The sequence below is a fragment of the Lynx canadensis genome, chromosome F2 (genome assembly GCF_007474595.2).
Source record: "Lynx canadensis isolate LIC74 chromosome F2, mLynCan4.pri.v2, whole genome shotgun sequence".
In the NCBI taxonomy this organism is placed as follows: domain Eukaryota; kingdom Metazoa; phylum Chordata; class Mammalia; order Carnivora; family Felidae; genus Lynx; species Lynx canadensis.
Window position 1 is genome coordinate 15,897,379 of NC_044320.2, and position 21,032 is coordinate 15,918,410.

General features: G+C 35.5%; 1 protein-coding gene across 4 annotated transcripts in view; it reads left to right on the plus strand.

The window, feature by feature from the left end:
• TMEM65 (transmembrane protein 65) overlaps nucleotides 1-21,032 on the plus strand; it is a 53,266-nt gene that overhangs the window by 13,313 nt on the left and 18,921 nt on the right. Inside the window, exon 2 of one of the 4 annotated variants that reach the window (XM_030304489.1) lies at nucleotides 4,924-5,004. The exons of the other annotated variants lie outside the window; for them this stretch is intronic. Coding sequence (XP_030160349.1) covers nucleotides 4,924-5,004 — 81 coding nt within the window. The remainder of the gene's footprint in view (nucleotides 1-4,923; nucleotides 5,005-21,032) is intronic. 4 annotated transcript variants of the gene reach the window in all.

Genomic DNA, 21,032 nt, shown 5'->3' on the forward strand with positions numbered 1-21,032 from the left:
CTCTCTCTCTCTTTCAAAAATAAATAAACATTAAAGAAACATTTAAAGGACCTAGAAGGGGACAGGAAATTTTTGCTCCACTACACTGTGTTTTAGGTATATCTCAGTTCCTCCTGGTAGTGTATTATCCATAATGGAAAGCACACCTTGGGCTTATAAGTCACTAATTTTTTTTTAGGCTCGTTCCATCATAACTGTCACATGGGTTTAATTATACAATCTTTAAGATCTCTACCAGCTCTGTAGTACATTTTAAAATATATACAAGTCTCCTTTTTTAAAAAATCCTATGAAATCAGTATATTATAACTTCCTTGAATGCTAGGGCCTTATCTTCCACTTCCTTTGTAACTCTCTGTGGAACCTAATTATACAACTTTGTAATCATTAAGTTATTTTTGCTTGGGTAACTACTACGAGTTACAAAAGTCATAACATTTTGGAAAAATGCCAGTTTTCACCATTGTAGCGCTTGGTATTTTATTAAATTTTTTTTATTTAACAATTTGAGCTTCAACTGTGTACTTGCCAGACACTATTGAGGCAATTGATAGGGTTCTTAAAATTACGAAGTTTATATTTTAGGGAAGAAGGAGACAGTTTAGTTTGAAATTATAATGCAGTGTGTTAAGTGCTATGAAAGGGTGTACGGTGCATTGAAGTGCATGGGAGGGATAGCAGGGGAGCTGGGAAATGAAGAGGGGACAATGTCACCTTACAGAAAGTAACAAGTTGAAATCTAGAGCTCAGTAGGAGGTAGGTGGATCAGGGGTATATGGGTTGTAGAGGTAAGCTATCATGAATAATGCCAACATGTTTGCAGTTTAGAAAGATCACTCTGCATATAGCACTGAGAATGGATAGTAGAGGAATTAGACTAGAGGCAGAAAGGAAAATATTTAGGAGAACTTTGCAGAAATCAAGGAAAGATGATAGAGATCTGGACTAGGCTAGTGGAAGTTAAGGTAGAAAGGGGTACACATATTCAAGAGAGTTTATTTAGGAGTTAAATAATAAAACTGTTAACCGAACAATAGAATATGTATTTGATGACAGGGGTATGAAATAAAAATCAGATTTTTGATTTGGGCCATTGACAAGATAGTGATATTCTTTACAATGGAAGGGACTGTGCGGGGGAGAAGCAGGTTTTGGAATGGAGAGGTGCATTCATGTTTAGCTTCTTTGGTATTGGGTATTTGTGAGATATGAGATACATATAAAGATACCCATTAGTTAATTAGTTGTATGAACCCTGAACTCCAGAGTAAGATGCAAATTTGGGATCATACCCATATAGTTAGCAGCAAGGTTGGGGAGATTAAGTAGAGTGAAAAGAGAGGAAAATCCAGGAGAGAACTATGAAAAACACCAAAGTTGGCTGGAAGGGAAGAGGGAGAAGAACCAGAACTAGGAGGAGACCAAGAAGGAATGTTCATAAAGACAGGAAAAGTATCAAGAATAGTGTATCCCAGAAGCAAAGTGAAGAAGAGAGTATTTCAAGAGAGAAAAATCTGATGCCTTGGATAGGTCAAGTAAGAGGAAGACTTTGCGGGGGGGTGGGGGGCGTTGGTAAGAGGATGTCTGTTGGATTTAAAAGCATGAAAGAGACTGAGGTCTTTGTTAGAAGCAGTCTTATAAAAAGCTCTGTGGGGAGAAACCAGATTTTAGTTGGCTGCAGGAGTATTAATAAGGAAGGATTCATCTCTTAACAGGAACTTTGGATATGGAGGGCAGGAGATGTTGGGTAGTAGCTTAACTTTATCTGAGACTATCTTTTATAAATCAGAAGTCTGAATTTATTTTGAATATTTGTTACTAGTATACTCATTTCTTACAGCCGTGTGTAGAATTCTAGTCCAATAGGGGCATTATTCTCATGCTGTATGAATTCACATTTCCAAAAGCCACTTTCAGATGGCACCAAAAAAATTGACTCACCATATATCAAGATAAGATTAAATTAATAAGCAGTTTTTGGGGAACTGTGTTGTATATTGTAACTTTAAACTTTACTAATGGAAACTTTTTTATAGATTCATTTAATTTTTAAATCATCTGTATTTTCTTAGAACCAATGCCTGTAAGAGACCAGCTTTTGTCATTTTAACACATTTCAATCGTAATATATCTTAATTGAAACTATGTTTTCTTATATTTCATAAAGCTTTAGCTATTTCATTTTTTCAGAAAGTCATGTTCTTACCAGTTATAGATTCTTACAACTTATCCACAGTCTTACTTTTTCTTCAGTGTCATTAAAATTTTCATAGAAATCAAAAAGATGGTTGGAAATTCTATTTTTCAAATTAAAATACCTAAGAGATTGGGGGAACATTTTTTCCTGGGATGTGGAATTTCATTGCTAAAATTGAGACAGTCTTGGGCAAACTGGGCAGTTGATCACCCTACCTGCCCTAAGGAAAATAAGAGTATTTTATTTTTCCCCTTCTTGCAGATTAAGGCTTTTGACTCATAGGACACATTGCAAAAGGATCTAGGTAGAGTTTCATATTCCCTGCACGACTGCTTTTCCCCTCCTCCAAGTCTGCACCATGATGAACACTTTAGCTTTCTCTCATCTTTTTTGCATCTGGTAGGATTTCTGGTCAAAGAATCTGCCAGAAGGTGCAGAGTCTTCTCATTTATGCATACCCTTGTGCCTTCACACTGTCCCTCCAGCCTTCACTGTGCCATCACCAGTTCCCTTACCGTTCTAGCTATGCTCTTGTGGTATCTAGTTGCATCTGTCGCAACTAAGCAAGTGCTAATGTCCCCTCTGTCCTTGCAGGTGTCTGCCTCTTGTTTGCTCTGTGACTTGAGTTCTCTTCCAGGTTCAAAATAAGTCAGGAATTTGAATTTAGTGTGACTTTGTTTTCACCCGAAAGGTGGGAGCAGTACTCTTTACGGCTTTTGACATCCCATAGTGGAAACTAGAGCCCTGCTTCACAAAGCTGAATGTACATACAAAGTCATCTGGAAATCTTATTGAAATACAGGTTCTATTTCAGTGGGTTTGGAGTGGGACCTGAAATTCTGCCTTTCTAACAAGTTTGTAGTGATGGCAGTGCTACAGGTCCATTGAGGAGCAAGGTTATAGAAGGTGTTTTTGTTTATGTTTTTCAGGTTGGAAAGAGTTGAAGTCATATAGATAAACTCAGGCATGTTTGAATTATGAAAGAAACCAGGTTGAGGTGCCTGGGTGGCTCAGTTGGTTAAGCATCCAACTCTTGATTTTGGCTCAGATCATGATCTTATGATCCATGGGTTCGAGCCTGGAATTGGGCTCTGCACTGACAACTTGGAGCCTGCTTAGGATTCTCAGTCTGCCTCTCTCTCTGCCCCTTCCCAGCTTGCGTTCTCTCTCTCTCTCTCTCTCTCAAATAAATAAACCTTAAAAATTAAAAAAAAAAAAGAAAGATAACAGGCCAACAGATGTGAGCATGATAATGTAAGATGTGGCACATTTTGTGAGCTGGCAGAATTTTGTATTTGTGACTAAGATCTTACGGTTTAAAAAACATTCTAGCTTTTTTTTTTTCCTGCTTAAAGGGGCTTCTTAAAGACAAGCAAAAAATGTAAATTGTTAATACTGATTTTATAGTTACACAACGATTACTTTTGGTTACAAATGCTGTGTGATACATACATTCTTTTTTGCTCATCTGTTTCATTATCCATTAACATCTTTAATATTCTGTCCATTGGTTAGTTTCATTTCTTCAGTGAGCCATGCCCCTAGTCTTGTTCTTTTGCCTTCCTTCATTCTGTTCTTCCTTTGCTTTCCCCACTTAATTTTGAATTGCTTTTAAGATTTTGAAATAACTTCAATTTTATATATCTCTCTCTATTTATGTAACAAATCTCAGAATTTCAAGTATAGCACAATAAGCTTTTTTTTTTTTTTTTTAATTTCCCCTGAAACATTTGAGAATAAGCTCCTGATATGATTCCTGTCATAGGTTGAGTTCTTTAGAAAGCAGTCTCTGAGACAAAGATTAGCTTACAGGAAGTTTATTGGGGAATGCTGTTGACATCCTCACCTTCCTAAGGGAAGGGAATGGGGGAAAGGAAGCAGGTTTGGGCAGAGGTGCAAGTAAAGTGATGGGGTCTCGGTGGAAGCCTCAGCTTACCCTATAGAGAGTTCTACAGTTGGGATGACCCAACAACATTGTTCTGAGTTGGGTGAGAGGTCTGGGCCCCTGTCTCTGTAAAAATGAGCTATTGGATGCAGACTGCCTTGGGCAGGGTACAGAGCCTTGGGTGAGGCAGCATTCTTTGGCTGAGGCTGTCTCCCATAGTGACTGGCCACTACGAGCTGTCTCTTGGCAGAACTTCCAGCCGTTAAGGACCGACTGCATTGCAATGGCCACAACTGGAATACTTTGGTGTATATTTCTCACAAACAAGAACATTGCTTTATATAGCCACAATGTAACATGCACTGCCATCTAAGTACTCCCAGGAAGCTCACTTTCACCAGTTGTCCCAACAATGTGCCTTTACAACAAAAAGATCCGGTCCAAAGTCACATGTTGCATTTAGTTATTAAATATCTTTAATTTCCTTCCATCTGAAACAGTCCCATCAGTCTTTAGCTTGGCCTTGATGACCTTGGCACTTTTGAGGTTTGTAGACCAGTTATTTTGTAGCATGTACTTCAATTTGATTTTGTCTCTTTCCTCATGAATAGATTCCAGTTATGCATCTTTGACAGGAATAATATAGAAGTGGTGTTCTGTTCTTTTTCATCGTGTCATTTGCCCATGATTTTAATTTGTCCTTGGTCGTGTTAACCACGCTATTGTGCAAAGCAAGGACTGCCTTTATTCTAACATGTTTCACTTCAAAATTTCATAATTTTTTATTAATACATATTTTACTTTATCACTTGAATACACTTTGATTTTACAATATTTCTAGCATGCAGATATCCCAAACCTGAGATTGCCATTGCGAAGCGAGCGAAGAAGGTATCATCAGCAGAGACCCCTGATAGTTTTGGTATAGTACAATCTTAACAGTATTGAGTGTTTGTCAGCTGTTACTGCAAATAGCAAAGCATCTATTTGACAGAACTTCTTGCTTGTTTGAAATAGAATGTTTTGGTTATAATGATAACCCCCTTTTTTATTTGCACGAGTGTTTTAGACTGTCTACAGAGTATTTATTTTTATTATCTAATCCTAGACTTTGTGGATATGATGGAATAATAATAATTGCATGTTTAATTAACTGAGGGATTAAATTTATGACCTTAACAAGACACAAAATTTTTTTTTCAGATTCAGTTTCCATACAGCTTGGTAGCTAACTTATGTTGCATGTGCTAGTTGGAGGAATTATGTTGTGTGTGTGTGCATGTATATGTGTATGTATGCGAGAGAGAGATGGAGGGAGGGAGAAATAAAAATAACTGTCTCTCTGTCCCTATTTTATTTATTTTTGATTACTATTTAATATAGATATATTGCCTAAGAAGCATAACACATGTATGAAAAGGAATAAAAAATATCTTATGGAATGATTGGAATTTTATAAGAATAAAGGTTAAATGCAACTTAGTTTTCTTAGGCTGTATATATACTGTCAAGAGCAAAAACCAAACTGTAAGAGCTTAAGAGATACGTAGAAGCGTAGTGCACACACACACACATATTAATATTTCCTGCAAAAAGACCCCAGTATATTCTACTTGGCCATTTCTAACGTAACTTTAAAATTAAAAAGTTTTTATCTCTGTGTATATGTAGAAGTTAACTGTTTAATGGAAATGTCTTTTTAAGAATAAAGTTTTAATTTTGAATTATTCTGAAGATTGTTTACTTAGCCTTCATTTTTTAGGACAAGGTAGGGAAAAAGGAATAATAGTGATTCTGTAGATGATGGCAGATATCAGTAGGAGGTAAGATGCTGCTGAACAATAAGTACTTAATACTTGAACTTGACCTGTCCATGGTTACCTTTTGAGACTTAGTCTTTAATTGTATCTCTGCTCACTGTAGGATGCTTCTTCGTGAATATGTTTTTCAAACCCCCTATTTTTTTATCCCACTAATTATGCAATAAAGAAGAAATATGGAATGAGAATCTTAGAGCTGGCAAGGATCACAAAGACCTAAACTCGTTTTTTGTAACATGAAATAGATCTAGAGGGTTTACGACATGTTCAAGATTTGGCAACTAGTTACATATACATCACAAAGAGATTAGCGTCAAGTCCTTTGGATTTTTAAGTCAGTGTTCATTTTGCTATGATAAATTTCTTCAGGATTAGAAGGGACGATTAGTGCTAGACTATGGGGTATTAAATTGTTCTGAAACCAGCAGAAACCCTGTAATTTTCCATTCAAAAAATGTTCTTTGGTAACCATAATATGTCAGTTCATTGTCTCCTCTTTCTTTTAACTGTGATTGATTTTTGAAATATGATTTATCTGAAAGGAAATTACTTCTTAGGACCAGAAAATAGCAATTTGAAAGGGATACTAATATTTTAGTTAATTGTAATTTTACTTCAATTTCAAATATTAATATATGACCAATGTATGTATTAATATACAAGTGATTCTTGGTTTTCTATTGAGATTTTATTCATTGAAAGAGAAGTAGAACAAGAGAATGTTAATCTGGATTCTAGATCCAGCTGTGTAGCCTCAAATAAGTCACTTAACATCTCTGGGCCTAAATGGCTCCATCTTCAAAGTGGAGAATTAACTCAGTATTTCTTAGTGGGTATACTACTGGCATTTGAGCTGGATAAATCTTCATTATGAAGGACTCTCTTGTGCATTGCAGGGTGTTTAGAATCTCTAATACCAGTAGCATTTCCCAGTCACTGTCACATCCAAAAGCAACCCTGTTATTTGTGAACAAGGGTTGAGGTATACTCCATGTTGAGAATTACTAGCAGATGGTTTCTAAGGATCCTTTCAGCTTTAACATTCTGTGAAATAATTCTTTGAAGAATGATTGAAAAGGAAAAAGGTAATTCATTGATGAAAAATCTCAGCTCCTTTCTAGTATTAAGCAATTTTATTTAAAAAAATTTTTAATGTTTATTTATTTTTGAGAGGCAGACACAGAGTGCCGGTGGGGGAGGGGCAGAGAGAGAGGGAGACACAGAATCCAAAGCAGGCTCCAGGCTCTTCTGGACTGTCAGCACAGAGCCTGACGTGGGGCTCGAACTCATGGCTGTTGAGATCGTGACCTGAGCCGAAGTTGGATGCTTCGTTTAGCCGACTGAGCCACCCAGGCACCCCTAAGTAATTTTGTTTTAAAATGAATGTCCTCTGGGGAATCTAGGTAACTATACCCACAGATATCTCTATTACTTATCCTGTTCCAAGATGAAATATTATGTTTTTCTAGCTCACTTTAAGCTTTCCATCTATAATACAATGTATCTATGTATAATATACCTAGCCGTATGATCTTCTAAAGTTTCTTAAAGTTACATACTATCGTCTGTATGTAATAAGTAAAAGTAAGAAGATCTGATTATTTTATGAGTTGTACTGTTGTTTTTATCTTAGCCTTTTTTAAAAAAGGAATATCATTATATATAGTAATAATTATTTCCTTTTTCTGCCTTCCTTTGGCATGAAGGAAAGGAAGGAACGTAATCTCTGTGTTAAGTAGTATATATAAGTGTATGTATGCATATATTCATATATATATGTATATATAATATATACAAGTTAGACATGTAAAAGCAACAACAAATCAATGTTTGATTATCCTAAAAAAAAATCCTAGGAAATGACAGATAAGAGAGAAATAAATTATTGTACTTCTAGTATTTACTTTTTTAAGCCAGAGTTAAGCAGTTAACAAGCTAATACACTAATTATGTTAATAAAAGTGATAATTAATTGGGCACTGTCTTCTTCATCATTACTGCTGGCCAACTCCTGCCCTCAGCTGTTACATGACTGGCCTGCCTCAACCCGGGAATGGGTTAATTGCAGTGAAGTGAATTAGATACCAGTGTAGGTTACAATGAAACCCCAGGTTTGGGGCGCCTGGGTGGCGCAGTCGGTTAAGCGTCCGACTTCAGCCAGGTCACGATCTCGCGGTCCGGGAGTTCGAGCCCCGCGTCGGGCTCTGGGCTGATGGCTCAGAGCCTGGAGCCTGTTTCCGATTCTGTGTCTCCCTCTCTCTCTGCCCCTCCCCCGTTCATGCTCTGTCTCTCTCTGTCCCCAAAATAAATAAACGTTGAAAAAAAAAAAATTTAAAAAAAAGAAACCCCAGGTCCCATGTTATGTTCCCCAGAAGTTAATGAGGTAATAGTATTATTATGCCATCCAGGTAGAAGTTTCTTTTCTACATAATGTGCATGTTGCAATAAACTTTTAAATGCTAAATAAAATGACAAAATCACACTCAAATGCTTTTTGTCTTTGGTCTTAGCTAAGGCATGCATTTTTTTTAAAGCATGCACTTAAAAAAATTATTAAAAAGTACTTTTACAATTATAGCTTTTATTATAAAAGACTTGATAATTTAAATTTACTAAGTTAAAAAGTTTAGTTCCTTGCTACTTCTAAAGAATGTTTCCATTTTTCAGTTTTGAGTGTCAGTTTTTATAAGTGTGTTACTTAGCCATATGATTGCGTTTCTTTTGAAAATACTGCTTTGTGGCTTTTGAAAATAAACCTTTTTTTAAAGCTTTATCCTGTTTGGTGCATGTTTGATCATTTTATACTATTTGTTTAAATTATTTTGTATATGGCATGGTTTGCATTTTAAATCTTTAAATTCTTTAATGTGTTCTATATTTATTGCAAATTTCACCTTACCCTTTAGAACTTTTGATTTTGTTAAAAGTCTAAACCATTATTCGTAATGTTCATAAATAGAGTAACTGAAACTTGCAGGCTCTAAATTGTTGCTTAAACACAGTAGTTTCATCCCTGTTCTTTTCATAAATCTATTAGACCAAAGTGTGATTTGTGTTGCGAACTCTACTTCCTGTACTTCCTTGGGGAAGATGCTGGGGTGGGGCCTGGAACAAGTAGTAGGTGCTCAAAAGATCAAAACTAGCTAATTGGACATTTAGACTATCGAGTTATTTGTAATTGAAGGAATAACATGTGCATTAAACTATCTCAGTGTAGTTGCTTTAGTAGTACTTTTCTTGTTAAGTACATTATAAATGATTTTAAATTATTACTTTGATTTGTGATCTTATATTGATGATTATGTCCATAGTAACAGACTAAAATAAGTTACCACATTTAGAATTGTCATTGCCTTGAAATCATAATAGAAAACAAGACACTTCTTTTGTTTTTCAGATTTTTTTTTAAGTTTGGATTTATACTTTGTAAAATATGGTTAAATTTAATGAATGGAATGTTTAACTATTAAAATGACAAATTATGGTTTCTACTGAATAATGTAATAAAACTCATTTTGTACGCCAAGGGGTCTAGTTTTGTTTTCCAGTATCACCATTATAAATGTGTTTTATAATTTTATAATAGAGGCTAAAACATAGAAACAGTAATATTCTACTTACAGTTCTACCAAAGCATTTTGATTTTCAATTTAAGATATACCTCTAAGTAGAGTAACTTGTTTAAAAAAGAAACAAGGCATACCTTATCATAAAAAGTATTTTATAAATACTTATTAATATTAGACTGAAGGTTTTTTATAAGAGTTATTTTCAAAGGAAAATATAGTTAAAGGGAGATATCTCAGACTCACTCTACCTGATTGTTTTATTACAATATTTTACCAATTAAAATACCAATTAAAATAATTGATAACTGATTAGGGCTTAGAAATTTCTTTCAAATATTTGCTTTAATGACAACATTATACATGTCTACATTCTGAAAACATGAAAATATTTTTAATGGAGTGTTATATTGGAAAAATCATGAAGCAAGATGGGAATAATTTGACATACTCTTTCTGAGAGAAATTTTGCAAAATTTTAAGAATCCTTAACTTCCTTCCTTCCTTCTGACTCAGTATTACCATTTAGGAATCTACCCTAAGGAACTTTCAGAGGAACATAAAAAGATTTAGATACAAGTTTATATTAATATTATTTGTAAATGTGGAAAAAAAACAATAAATATCTAGTGATAGGGGATTAAACTGTTATACATCATATGATGAAAAAATGCCACCAATATTTCTAGATAGCAATAATGAAGCAGCAGAAAGAGAATTCAAGGAATCAACCTTATTTACAATGACACCAAAATCCATAAGATACCTCTGAATAAACCTAACCAATGAGGTAGAAAATGTGTAACTGAAAACTATAGAACACTTCGGAAAGAAATTGTTGAGGAAGAAATTGGGAAGAAGACCCAAAGAAATGGAAAAACATTCCATGCTCATGGATTAGAAGAGCAAATATTATTAAAATGTCTATACTGCCCAAAGCAATCTACACACTCAGTGCGATCCTTATCAAAATAACACCAGCAGTTTTCACAGAGCTAAAACAAACAATTCTAAAATTTGTATGGTACCAGAAAAGACCCTGAATCGCCAAAGTAATGTTGAAAAAGAAAAGCACAGCAGGAGGCATCACAATTCCGGACTTCAAGCTGCATTATAAAGCTGTGATCATCAAGACAGTATGGTACTGGCACAAAAACAGACACATAGATCAGTAGAACAGAATAGAAAACCCAGAAATGGACTCACAACTATACAGTCAACTAATCTACCACAAAAGAATATCCAATTAAAGAAGAATATCCAATTAAAAAAGACAGTCTCTTCAACAGATGGTGTTGGGAAAACTGGACAGTGACATGCAGAAGTATGAAACCGGACGGCTTTCTTACACCAGACACAAAAATAAATTCAAAATGGCTGAAAGACCTAACTGTGAGACAGGAAAACATCAAAATCCTGGAGGAGAACACAGACAGCAACCTCTTTGACCTTAGCTATAGCAGTTTCTTACTAGACACATTTCTGGAGGCAAGGGAAACAAGACAAAAATAAACTATTGGGACCTCATCAAGATAAAAAACTTCTGCACAGCAAAGGAAACAATCAACAAAACTAAAAGGCAGCTATTGGAATGGTAGAAGATATTTGCAAATGACATATCTGATAAAGGGCTAGTATCCAAAATCTATAAAGAACTTATCAAACTCAACACCCAAAAAACAATCCAGTGAAGAAATGGGCAGAAGACATGAATAGACACTTTGCCAAAGAAGATGTCTAGGTGGCTAACAGACACATGAAAAGATGCTCAATATTACTTATCATCAGAGAAATACAAATCAAAACTATAATGAGATACTGCCTCACACCTGTGAGAATGGCTTAAAATTAACAACTCAGGAAACAACATGTTGGTGAGCATGTGGAGAAACGGGAACCCTCTTACACTCTTGGTGGTAATCTGAACTGGTGCAGCCACTCTGGAATATAGTATGGAGGTTCCTCAAAAAATTAAAAATAGAACTACCCTAGGACCCAGCAATTGTGCTACTAAGTATTTATCCCAAGGATGCAAAAATAACTTATTCAAAGGGGCACATGCACCCCAATATTTATAGCAGCACTGTCAAACAGTAGCCAAAATATAGAAAGAGCCCAAATGTCCATCAACTGATGAATAGATAAAGAAATACACACACACACACACACGTATAAACACACTACAGTGGAATATTACTCAGCCACCAAAAAGAATGAAATCTTGCCATTTGCAACGAGGTGAATGAAACTAGGGTGTATTATGCTAAGTGAAATAAGTCAGTCAGAGAAAGACAAACACTATATGATTTCACTCATATGTGGAATTTAATAAACAAAACAGATGAACACAGGGGAAGGGAAGGCAAAATAAAATAAGATAAAAACAGAGAGGGAGACAAACCATAAGAGACTCTTAACTACACAGGACAAACTGAGGGCTGCTGTTGGCAAGTCGGGTGGGGAGATGAGCTAAATGGGTGAAGGACATTAAGGAGAGCACTTGGTGTTATATGTAAGTGATGAATCACTAAATTCTACTCCTGAAACCAATACTACACTAAATGTTAACTAACTTGAATTTAAATAAAAACTTGGAAGAAAAAATTAAAATAAAATAACATAAATAGAAATCATGGCCAAATAGAAAAAAAAAATGCCACCAATCAAATCATTACCTTAAAAAAATTGAAGATAAGGGAAAATATTCACCATATAATGCTTTTGTAAAAATGGCAGAATATGTTTTATGTATACATCTCTATAGAAAAAAGATCAAAGGGTAATACATCAAAATGTTTATTTCTGAGAAGTTATAGGTACTTAATTTTTTTTTCTGAATCCAATTAACTTCCTGCAGTAAACATGTATGATCTTCATACTTGAAAAGTGTAACTTTTTCCTTTAGACAAGACAAAAGATAATTAGTATTTTAAATGTTATTTTCTAATTTTGCTTAAAAATTCCTAAGTCAAAAAAAAAACAAACTCAATATCCACATCTCTTTAATATATGTAAATACAAATAAATAAATATTTGTGTAAGTTATGTATACATATACATAATGCATGCATGTGTGTATATAAATATGGCTTGTTTAATGTAAGATGTTTACAGTAAATTCCTATTTAAGCAATATATTTTGCTTGAAAAGCACAATCAGAGGCACAAGGCATTGTATGGCCAGGCTGCAGACAGTTGTTCTGTTTCCAGAGGCTCTGTTTAAAACTTGCATATAGGGGCACCTGTGTGGCTTAGTCGGTTGGGCATCTGACTTCAGCTCAAGTCATGATCTCAAGGTTTATGAGTTCAAGCCCCTCATCGGGCTTGCTGCTGTTGGTGCGCAGCCCACTTCAGATCCTCTGCCCCCTTCTCTCTGCCCCTCCCCCGCTTGTGCTCTCTCAAAAATAAAACATTAAAAAAATTTGTTTTTAACTCGCATGTTGTATGTTCCTGAAAAGTGTAATTTAAACAAATTTTCTACTTTATTCTAAGCACTAATATAAAGAGTAAATTTTACTCTTATAGAGTATAACACATGTGTGTAAATTTACTCTTATACTTATAACACTGATAAAAATATTTGAATACAAAAGTTACATTTTAGTTATGAAGTGGTATAAAATATTTTAGTAAAACCTACTAGGAATTTTCTAGGATTAAAGGAAATATGAGCTTTCAAGTGGTAATAGTTGTTCTTCTATGGTTAGAGGTCCTGTTGTCATTGCAATAATTATAGGTTTGGTTGTAGGATTACTGTCCCAAATACATGTCCTAGGAAAAGCTTCTCCTGATGCTTACTAATAAACTATTATCGGTTACCTTCCAGTACAGGAAAAAGAAAAAAAAAAAAAAAGATTAACTGGAAATTAATTTATTAGAACCTACAATTAGCCAACTTATCTCCTACTAAATGCCATTTTAAGGTTTTAAAAAAGGGTAATGATAAACAATTGGTCAGGAATTTACTTTAAAATTTATTTTATTTTATTTTTTATGTTTATTTTGAAAGAGAGAGTGCATGTGCACACACATGTGCACACATGAGCAGGGTAGAGGCAGAGAGCGAGGAAGAGAGTCCCAAGCAGGCTCTGTGCTATAAGCACAGAGCTCGGCCATGGGGCTCGATCCCACAAGCCATGAGATCATGACTTGAGCTGAAGTCAAGAGTGGGACATTCAACTGACTGAACCACCCAGGTGCCCCACTCAGGAATTTATTTTAAAATAAACTTTTAGGGGCACGTGGGTGGCTCAGTCAGTTAAGTCTCTGATGTTGGCTCAGGTCATGATCTCAGGGTTCGTGAGTTCAAGACCTGCGTCGGGCTCTGTGCTAACAGTGCAGAGCCTGCTTGGGATTCTCTTTCTCTCTGCCCCTCCTGTGCACTCTTTCTCTCTCAAAATAAATAAATACACTTTAACAAATAAAATAAGCTTTTAGAATGTGACCTAGGATACAGAAACATTTAGACCTGTGTCCTACAGCAAAACCTGAGAACCTCTGGCACAGTTGAGATGCTTTTTATTCATCTGTTTTTCTCATAGTGCTCAGCATTGTGCTGTGTATTAGTTCTCTGTGTGCACAATGGAATCTGATCCAAAGATACCAAGTTTAGACTGCTGGATGACTGATCAACAAAGCATCGCAGTAGAGAGACTGAAAAAAATCCATGTTCCAGCAATTAATTTGCCCAGATCTAGGGAGTCTCTTTCTTGTGTCGCCTTTTCTGAGGCTCCCTTTAAAATAATCTCTCTCCCTCCCTCCCTCTCTGTTAAAAAAAAAAATCTCTGCATTTGTTGCTCATCTGTTTTTCTTACCATGTTCTGTTTCTCATTCCTCCCTCTGCTGCTCTCTTCCTAATCTAACATTCCTCTTTCTTTAAGTAAATACAGTACCAAACTTATTTATACTTATATTTATGTAGGAAAATATAAAACACAGCTGGATTAAATACATTATTATTCCTGAAATAGGAGAAAAAAATTCTTAATTTGTGTTTTCTTTTGACTCTCTTCTCATTTCTTTTTTATATGATAGTGCCCTCACTTTTATACTTCCTAAAGAGCTATTAATTGAGCATTAAAATGATTGTGATGCACTATAGTATTCTAATACATCAAAGAAATAATTCCTTTTTAAAAAATGTTAACATTACATAGGCAATAACGGCATCTTTAGAAGCTACGACAGGTCTCTGGTTGCTTCAGTTAATTAGCAAACTAACTGAATACCTCATGCTTTATACAATCTAAAAAGTTAGAGTTTCATTGCATTTAGAAAAAAAGTAAAATTGCTTTACATTTTAAATCATTTTCTCTAGTCTTGCTGGGTTGCTGAAGCAAAACAAAATGTTGAAAGTGTTAAAAAAAATCCTATATTTAAACATACCAAGTGTTTTTCTTATATTCTCAAGATTTGTAATTAGTATCTCAGATATTTTTATATTAGGAAAAGATTTGTCTGTTTTTTTTTTTTTTTTAATTTTTTTTTTTTTCAACGTTTATTTATTTTTGGGACAGAGAGAGACAGAGCATGAACGGGGGAGGGGCAGAGAGAGAGGGAGACACAGAATCGGAAGCAGGCTCCAGGCTCTGAGCCATCAGCCCAGAGCCCGACGCGGGGCTCGAACTCACGGACCGCGAGATCGTGACCTGGCTGAAGTCGGACGCTTAACCGACTGCGCCACCTAGGCGCCCCAAGATTTGTCTGTTTTATAATACTTTAATATATTTAAATTCTCAAGGATATGTTGGAGGAAGAGAGAGTTCCATTTCAAATAATTTTCATTTGATTTGATACAGTAAAAACTAGCTGTTTGCAACAACTGTCTTTTCTTATTTACCCTTCCTCAGGCAGACTTAAATGCACCATCCAAAGGAAAAAAATCCTATATATAAATATTACCTCATAAATGCTTGCAGATAATTTTCCTAACCTATGTATTTCTTTTTTTTATTTTAATTTTATTTTTAGTTTATCTTTTGAGAGAGAGAGAGAGAAGGGGAGGGGCAGAGAGAGAGGCATAGAGAGAATCGCAAGCAGGCTCCATGCTGTCAGCGCAGAGCCTGATGCAGGGCTCGAACCCACAAACCATGAAATCATGACCTGAGCCGAAATCAAGAGTCAGATGCTTAACTGACTGAGCCACCCAGGCACCCCCTAACCTATGTATTTCTAAACATGGAACTCTAGTAAGAGCAGCTTCTTCCAATAATGAGAAATATCTAAAAAAAGGGAAAAATGCAAGGGAGTATGGATACTATTTTTTCGCCACTATTATGAATAAACACACTTAAAGAAAGCAGAAGAGTGATCATTCAATTAAGGATTTTGGTGTCTGTTCATGAGGAATATTGGTGTGCAGATTTTTCTTTTTTGCGATTTCTTGGTTAGGTTTTATTTTTAGGATTATTCTGACCTCATAAATTGGGAAGTATTTTCATATCTTCTGTTTTTTGAAATAATTTGTGAGTTTATATAAGATTGTGTGTGTGTGTGTGTGTGTGTGTGTGTGTGTGTGTGTGTGTGTGTTTAAGCATTTGACAAAATTCACCAATGAAACCATCTGAGCCTGGAGGATTTTTGTGTGTATATGTTATGGAAAAGTGTTTGGTGACAAATTCAATCTTATTAATAGATAGAACTATTCAGATTTTTTGTTTCATTTTATGTCAGTTTTGGTAAATTGTATTTTTCAAACAATTTGTCCATTTTATCAAAGTTGTTGAATTTGTTGGCATAAAGTTACTGGTAATACTCTCTTTAATTTCTTTAGGATCTGTAGTGATGTCCCTTCTTTTATTTCTGATATTAGTATTTTGTGTTTTCTCTTTCTTGATCAGTGTACCTAAAGGCTTATTAATTTTGTTGATCATTTCAAAGAACCAACTTTTGTCTTTGTCTATTTCCTTTATTTTCTATTTATTGATTTCGGCTCTTTTCTTTTGTTATTTCCTTTTTGTTTACTTTTGATTTAACTCGCTCTTGGTCTTTTTTTCATAGCTTCTTAAGATAAAACTGTAAGCCATTTATCTTAGACCTTTCTTCTTATTAATGTAAGTATTTCAAACTATAAGCTTTCCTTTAAGCATTCATATCCCATTTAAGCATCCCATAAATTTTGATATGTTGTATTTTCATTGATATTCAGTCTAATTTCCCTTTTGATTTCTTCTTTGGCCCATGTATTTAATTATGTTAAAATGTTTATTTATTTTGAGAGAGAGAGAGAGAGTGAGTGAGCAGGGGAAGGGCAGAGGGAGACAGAGGATCTGAAGCAGGCTCTGTGTTGACAGCAGAGAGCCCAGTGTGGGGCTTGAACTCACAAATGTGAGATCATGACCTGAGCTACAGGCAGAGGCTTAACTGACTGAGCCACCCAGGCACCCCAGGCCCATGTATTTAGAAAATGTTATTTAATTTCCAAAACTTTTTTTCTGGATACCTTATTGTTGATTCCATTTTGGTCACAGAATGTATTCTTTATGATTTTAATCATAAATTTATTAACATCTGTTTTGTGGATCAGCTTATGGTCTCTCGGTGAATGAACCATCTCCACTTTAGAAGAATATATGTATTCTATAGTTGTTGGGTGTTGTTTAAATATTAATTGGATCAGGATGATTGGTAGTGTTGTTCAAATAATCTGTATCTTACTGATATTTTTGCCTAGTTTTCTGTCAGTTGCTGAGAAAGAGGTTACTATCTCTCTAAGTATGACTGTGGAATTGTTTATTTTGCCCTTTAATTCTGTCAGATTTTGCATCATGCATTTTGAAGCTATGTTATTAGGCATAATCAAATTATTATTTTGCCTTTTGATGAATTAACTCTTTTATCATTTTGAAATGTCCCTGGTTCTGGTCATATTCTTTAGGTCTACTTCATGTGATATTAAAATAGCCACGCCAGCCTTTATAAGCTTAGTGTTTGTATAATAAGTATATCTTTTACCATCCATTTACTTTCAACCTATTAAAGTGTAATTCTTGTGGATATCTTATAGTTGGGTCTTGCTTTTTTATCCATTTTGACAAACTCTGCCTTTTCATTGACGCGTTTAGTTTAGTCCATTAACATTGAATGTAAATTACTGACATGGTAGGATATAGGTTTGCTATTTTACTATTTGCTTTTTGTCCCTCTGTTCTCATTTCCTGCATTTTTTTTACTTAATTCTTAAAAATTCCTTTCAAATTATTTACTAGCTTTTTAATCGTATTCTCATTACATTTTGTCTGTATGTGTGATTGCTCTAGGCATTACAAATATGCATTCTTGGGGCACTGGGTGGCTCAGCTGGTTAAATGTCCAACTTTGGTTCAGATCATGATCTCATGGTTCGTGGGTTCAAGCCCCGCGTTGGGCTCTATGCTGACAGCTTGGAATTGACCCTGCTTCAATTCTCTGTCTCCCTGTCTCTCTACTCCTCCCTCACTTTCTCTCAAAAATAAATAAATATTTTTTAAAAAAACAAATATTCATTCTTAGTTTTTCATAGACTACTTAGAGCTAATATTGTACTACTTAATAGACATTGTAGAAATATCGCAACCAAATTACCCAGTTGGTCCATTTGTAACCTCTTTCATCCTTTATGCTTTGATGTCATATGTATTACATCTACGTATGTTATAAACTCCATAAGGCAGAGTTACAGTTTTTTCTATAGGTAGTCAGGTCTACCTAAATTAAATTACCAGGGAACAAGTAGTTTTTTATATAACCATTTCTGATACTCTTCATCCTTTCCTAAAGATCCTACTGCCCAACTGGCGTTTCCCTTCAGTCTGAAGAACTCGCTCTCACATTTCCTATATTGCAGGTTGGCTGGCAACATATTCTCATAGTTTTAGTTTTTCTGAAATACATTTGCCTTCATTCTTGAAGGATAATCTTTCTGGATACAGAATAATGGCCGATAGCTTTTTTTCCCCCCTTCTTGAATCCTGTAAATCATTGTTTTCCTTTAGTGAACGTGTCATTTTTTTGTGACTATATAAGATTCTTTTTTATCATTGATTTTCTTCATGTTTATTCTACTAGGGGTTCACTGAACTTTCATGACTCTTGAAATTTTTGTCTTCCACCAAATTTGGGAAATTATTAGACATTATTTGTTCAAACATTTTTTTTTGTTTTTTTTCTTCTTGCTTTCTGGAACTCCAGTTATACATGTTTTGACTTTTTGATATTTAGCCACAAGTCTCTGAGACTGATTTGTTATTTCTCAATCCTTTTATTTTCTGTTCTTCAGATGAATAATTTTTTTTAACGTTTATTTATTTTTGAGACAGAGAGAGACAGAGCATGAATGGGGGAGGGGCAGAGAGAGAGGGAGACACAAAATCAGAAGCAGGCTCCAGGCTCTGAGCCATCATCCCACAGCCTGACGCAGGGCTCGAACTCACAGACCGCGAGATTGTGACCTGAGCTGAAGTCGGACGCCCAACCGACTGAGCCACCCAGGCGCCCCTGGATGAATAGTTTTTATTGGTCTATCATGTTCGCTCTTCATTCTGCTTTTAAGCCTATCCAATTAATTTTAAGATTTCAGATAATTTTCATATGAGTTTGGTTCTTTTTATAGTTTCTATTTGACTATGTCTTCATTTATGTTTTTGAATATAATTTTAATTGCTACTTTATTAGACCTTGTCTGCTACTTCTAACATTTGAGTCACTTCAGAATTTATCTTCGTATATTGTTTTTTTCTCCTGAAGATGGGTCATTTTGTCCTGTTTCTTTGTTTGTGAAGCATTTTAGATTATATCTTAGTCACTGCTGCAATTATCATGTTGTAGAGACTCTGGATTGTGCTTTATTCTTCTAAAAGAGACTGATTTTTCTTTACTTGTTTTAGCAGGCAGTTGATGGTTAGGCTCATACTACAAACTGTATCTTGGTGTACAGCTCAAATCTTCAGTTATTTTACCCTTAGCTGAGATTTGTTTTGGTTTTTACCACACATGTGTGGTTCACAGGTCAGCCATGTATTTGAACCTACTGTATATACAGAATTTAGGGCTCCTCCTCCTTTCTGTCTTTATCATTTCCAGGACTCCCCTTTCACTTTCTAGTGGCTTTGGCTACCTTGCACCCTGGCCACTGCTTCTGCAGGCCAGAAAGACTGAAGATATTTTGTTGGAGTTTTAGTTGCCCCAATATTGTGGGTGAGGTCTGCCCTTAGGCCAAAAGCTACAATAAGCAGCTAATTCACTTAGTTCCGTTCCTTTTTCTAAGTGTTGATTCCTTTCCAGAATCAACCTGTTTTTGGACATTTTCTAGTGCTTTTAGGTAGTTATATATTTATTACATATTTGTTTATAGTTTATAGATATTCTATGCAGGAAAATTGGTCTCACAGGAGGTTAGGAAGCCAGTAGTGGAAGTAGAACCAGAATTTTTTAAGTTAAAATCATTGGAAAATATGATATGGTAAAATACAGTCTAGTGTTAATGATTATCTTATTATTTCAAGATATTTAGAAAAAGAAAAAAGTAATGGTGTATATTACACACACACACACACATACATTCACACACACACATACACACCCAAACTGAAAGAACTAGGTTTTTCTAACTCCAAAGTTTTCTTAATGAAACATTAGATTAGAATATATTTCCAATGTAAGTGTCGATAGTTTACTATATGTCAAAAGAAAATTCTCAAGTTTATTTATTTATTTTGAGAGAGAGAATGAGAGAGAGTGCGAGCAGGGGGCAGGACAGAGAGAGAGGGAGAGAGAGAATCCCAAGCAGGCTCTGTGCTGCTCTCAGCACGGAGCCCACAGTGGGGCTCAATCTCACAAACCAGCTCAATCTCACAAACCGTGAGATCACGACCTGAGCCAAAATCAAGGGTCAATTGCTTAACTGACCGAGCCACTCAGGTGCCCTCAAAAAGAAAATTCTTGGGGTGCCTGGGTGGCTTAAGTCAGTTGAGCGTCTGGCTTCGGCTCAGGTCGTGATCTCACAGTTCGTGAGTTCGAGCCCCGCGTCGGGCTCTGTGCTGACAGCTCAGAGCCTGGAGCCTGCTTCTGCTTCTGTGTCTCCCTCTCTCTGCCCCTAACTCACTCGCATTCTGTCTCTGTCTCTCTCAAAAATAAAAAACATTAAAAAAATTTTTTTTAATAAAAAAAAGATAATTCTTAAGGTTAAGATACATATGTAGGGAAATAAAAAGCTTCTGGGGTTTATTGTGACTGTTTTGAGGGAGGTTATGTTAGCAGCGACTACAGTTTTTTGGTGTTTTTTTTTTTTTTTTTTAAGTTTGTTTCAAGAGACAGAGGGTGGGAGAGGGGTAGAGAGAGAAGGAGAGGGAGAGAATCCCAAGCAGGCTTCGCACTGTCAGCACAGAACCCAATGTGGGGCTGGATCCCAGGAACCGTGAGATCATGACCTGAGTGGAGATGAAGAGGTGGGTGCTTAACCGACTGAGCCACCCAGGTGCCTCACAGCCAGTACAGTTTAAACCTGTATAAGATTGCGTGGGCTTACTTCCAAGATTGAGTTCTGTTGTGCATTGAACCTCTAATGTTTTTCACTTCTGATATATATA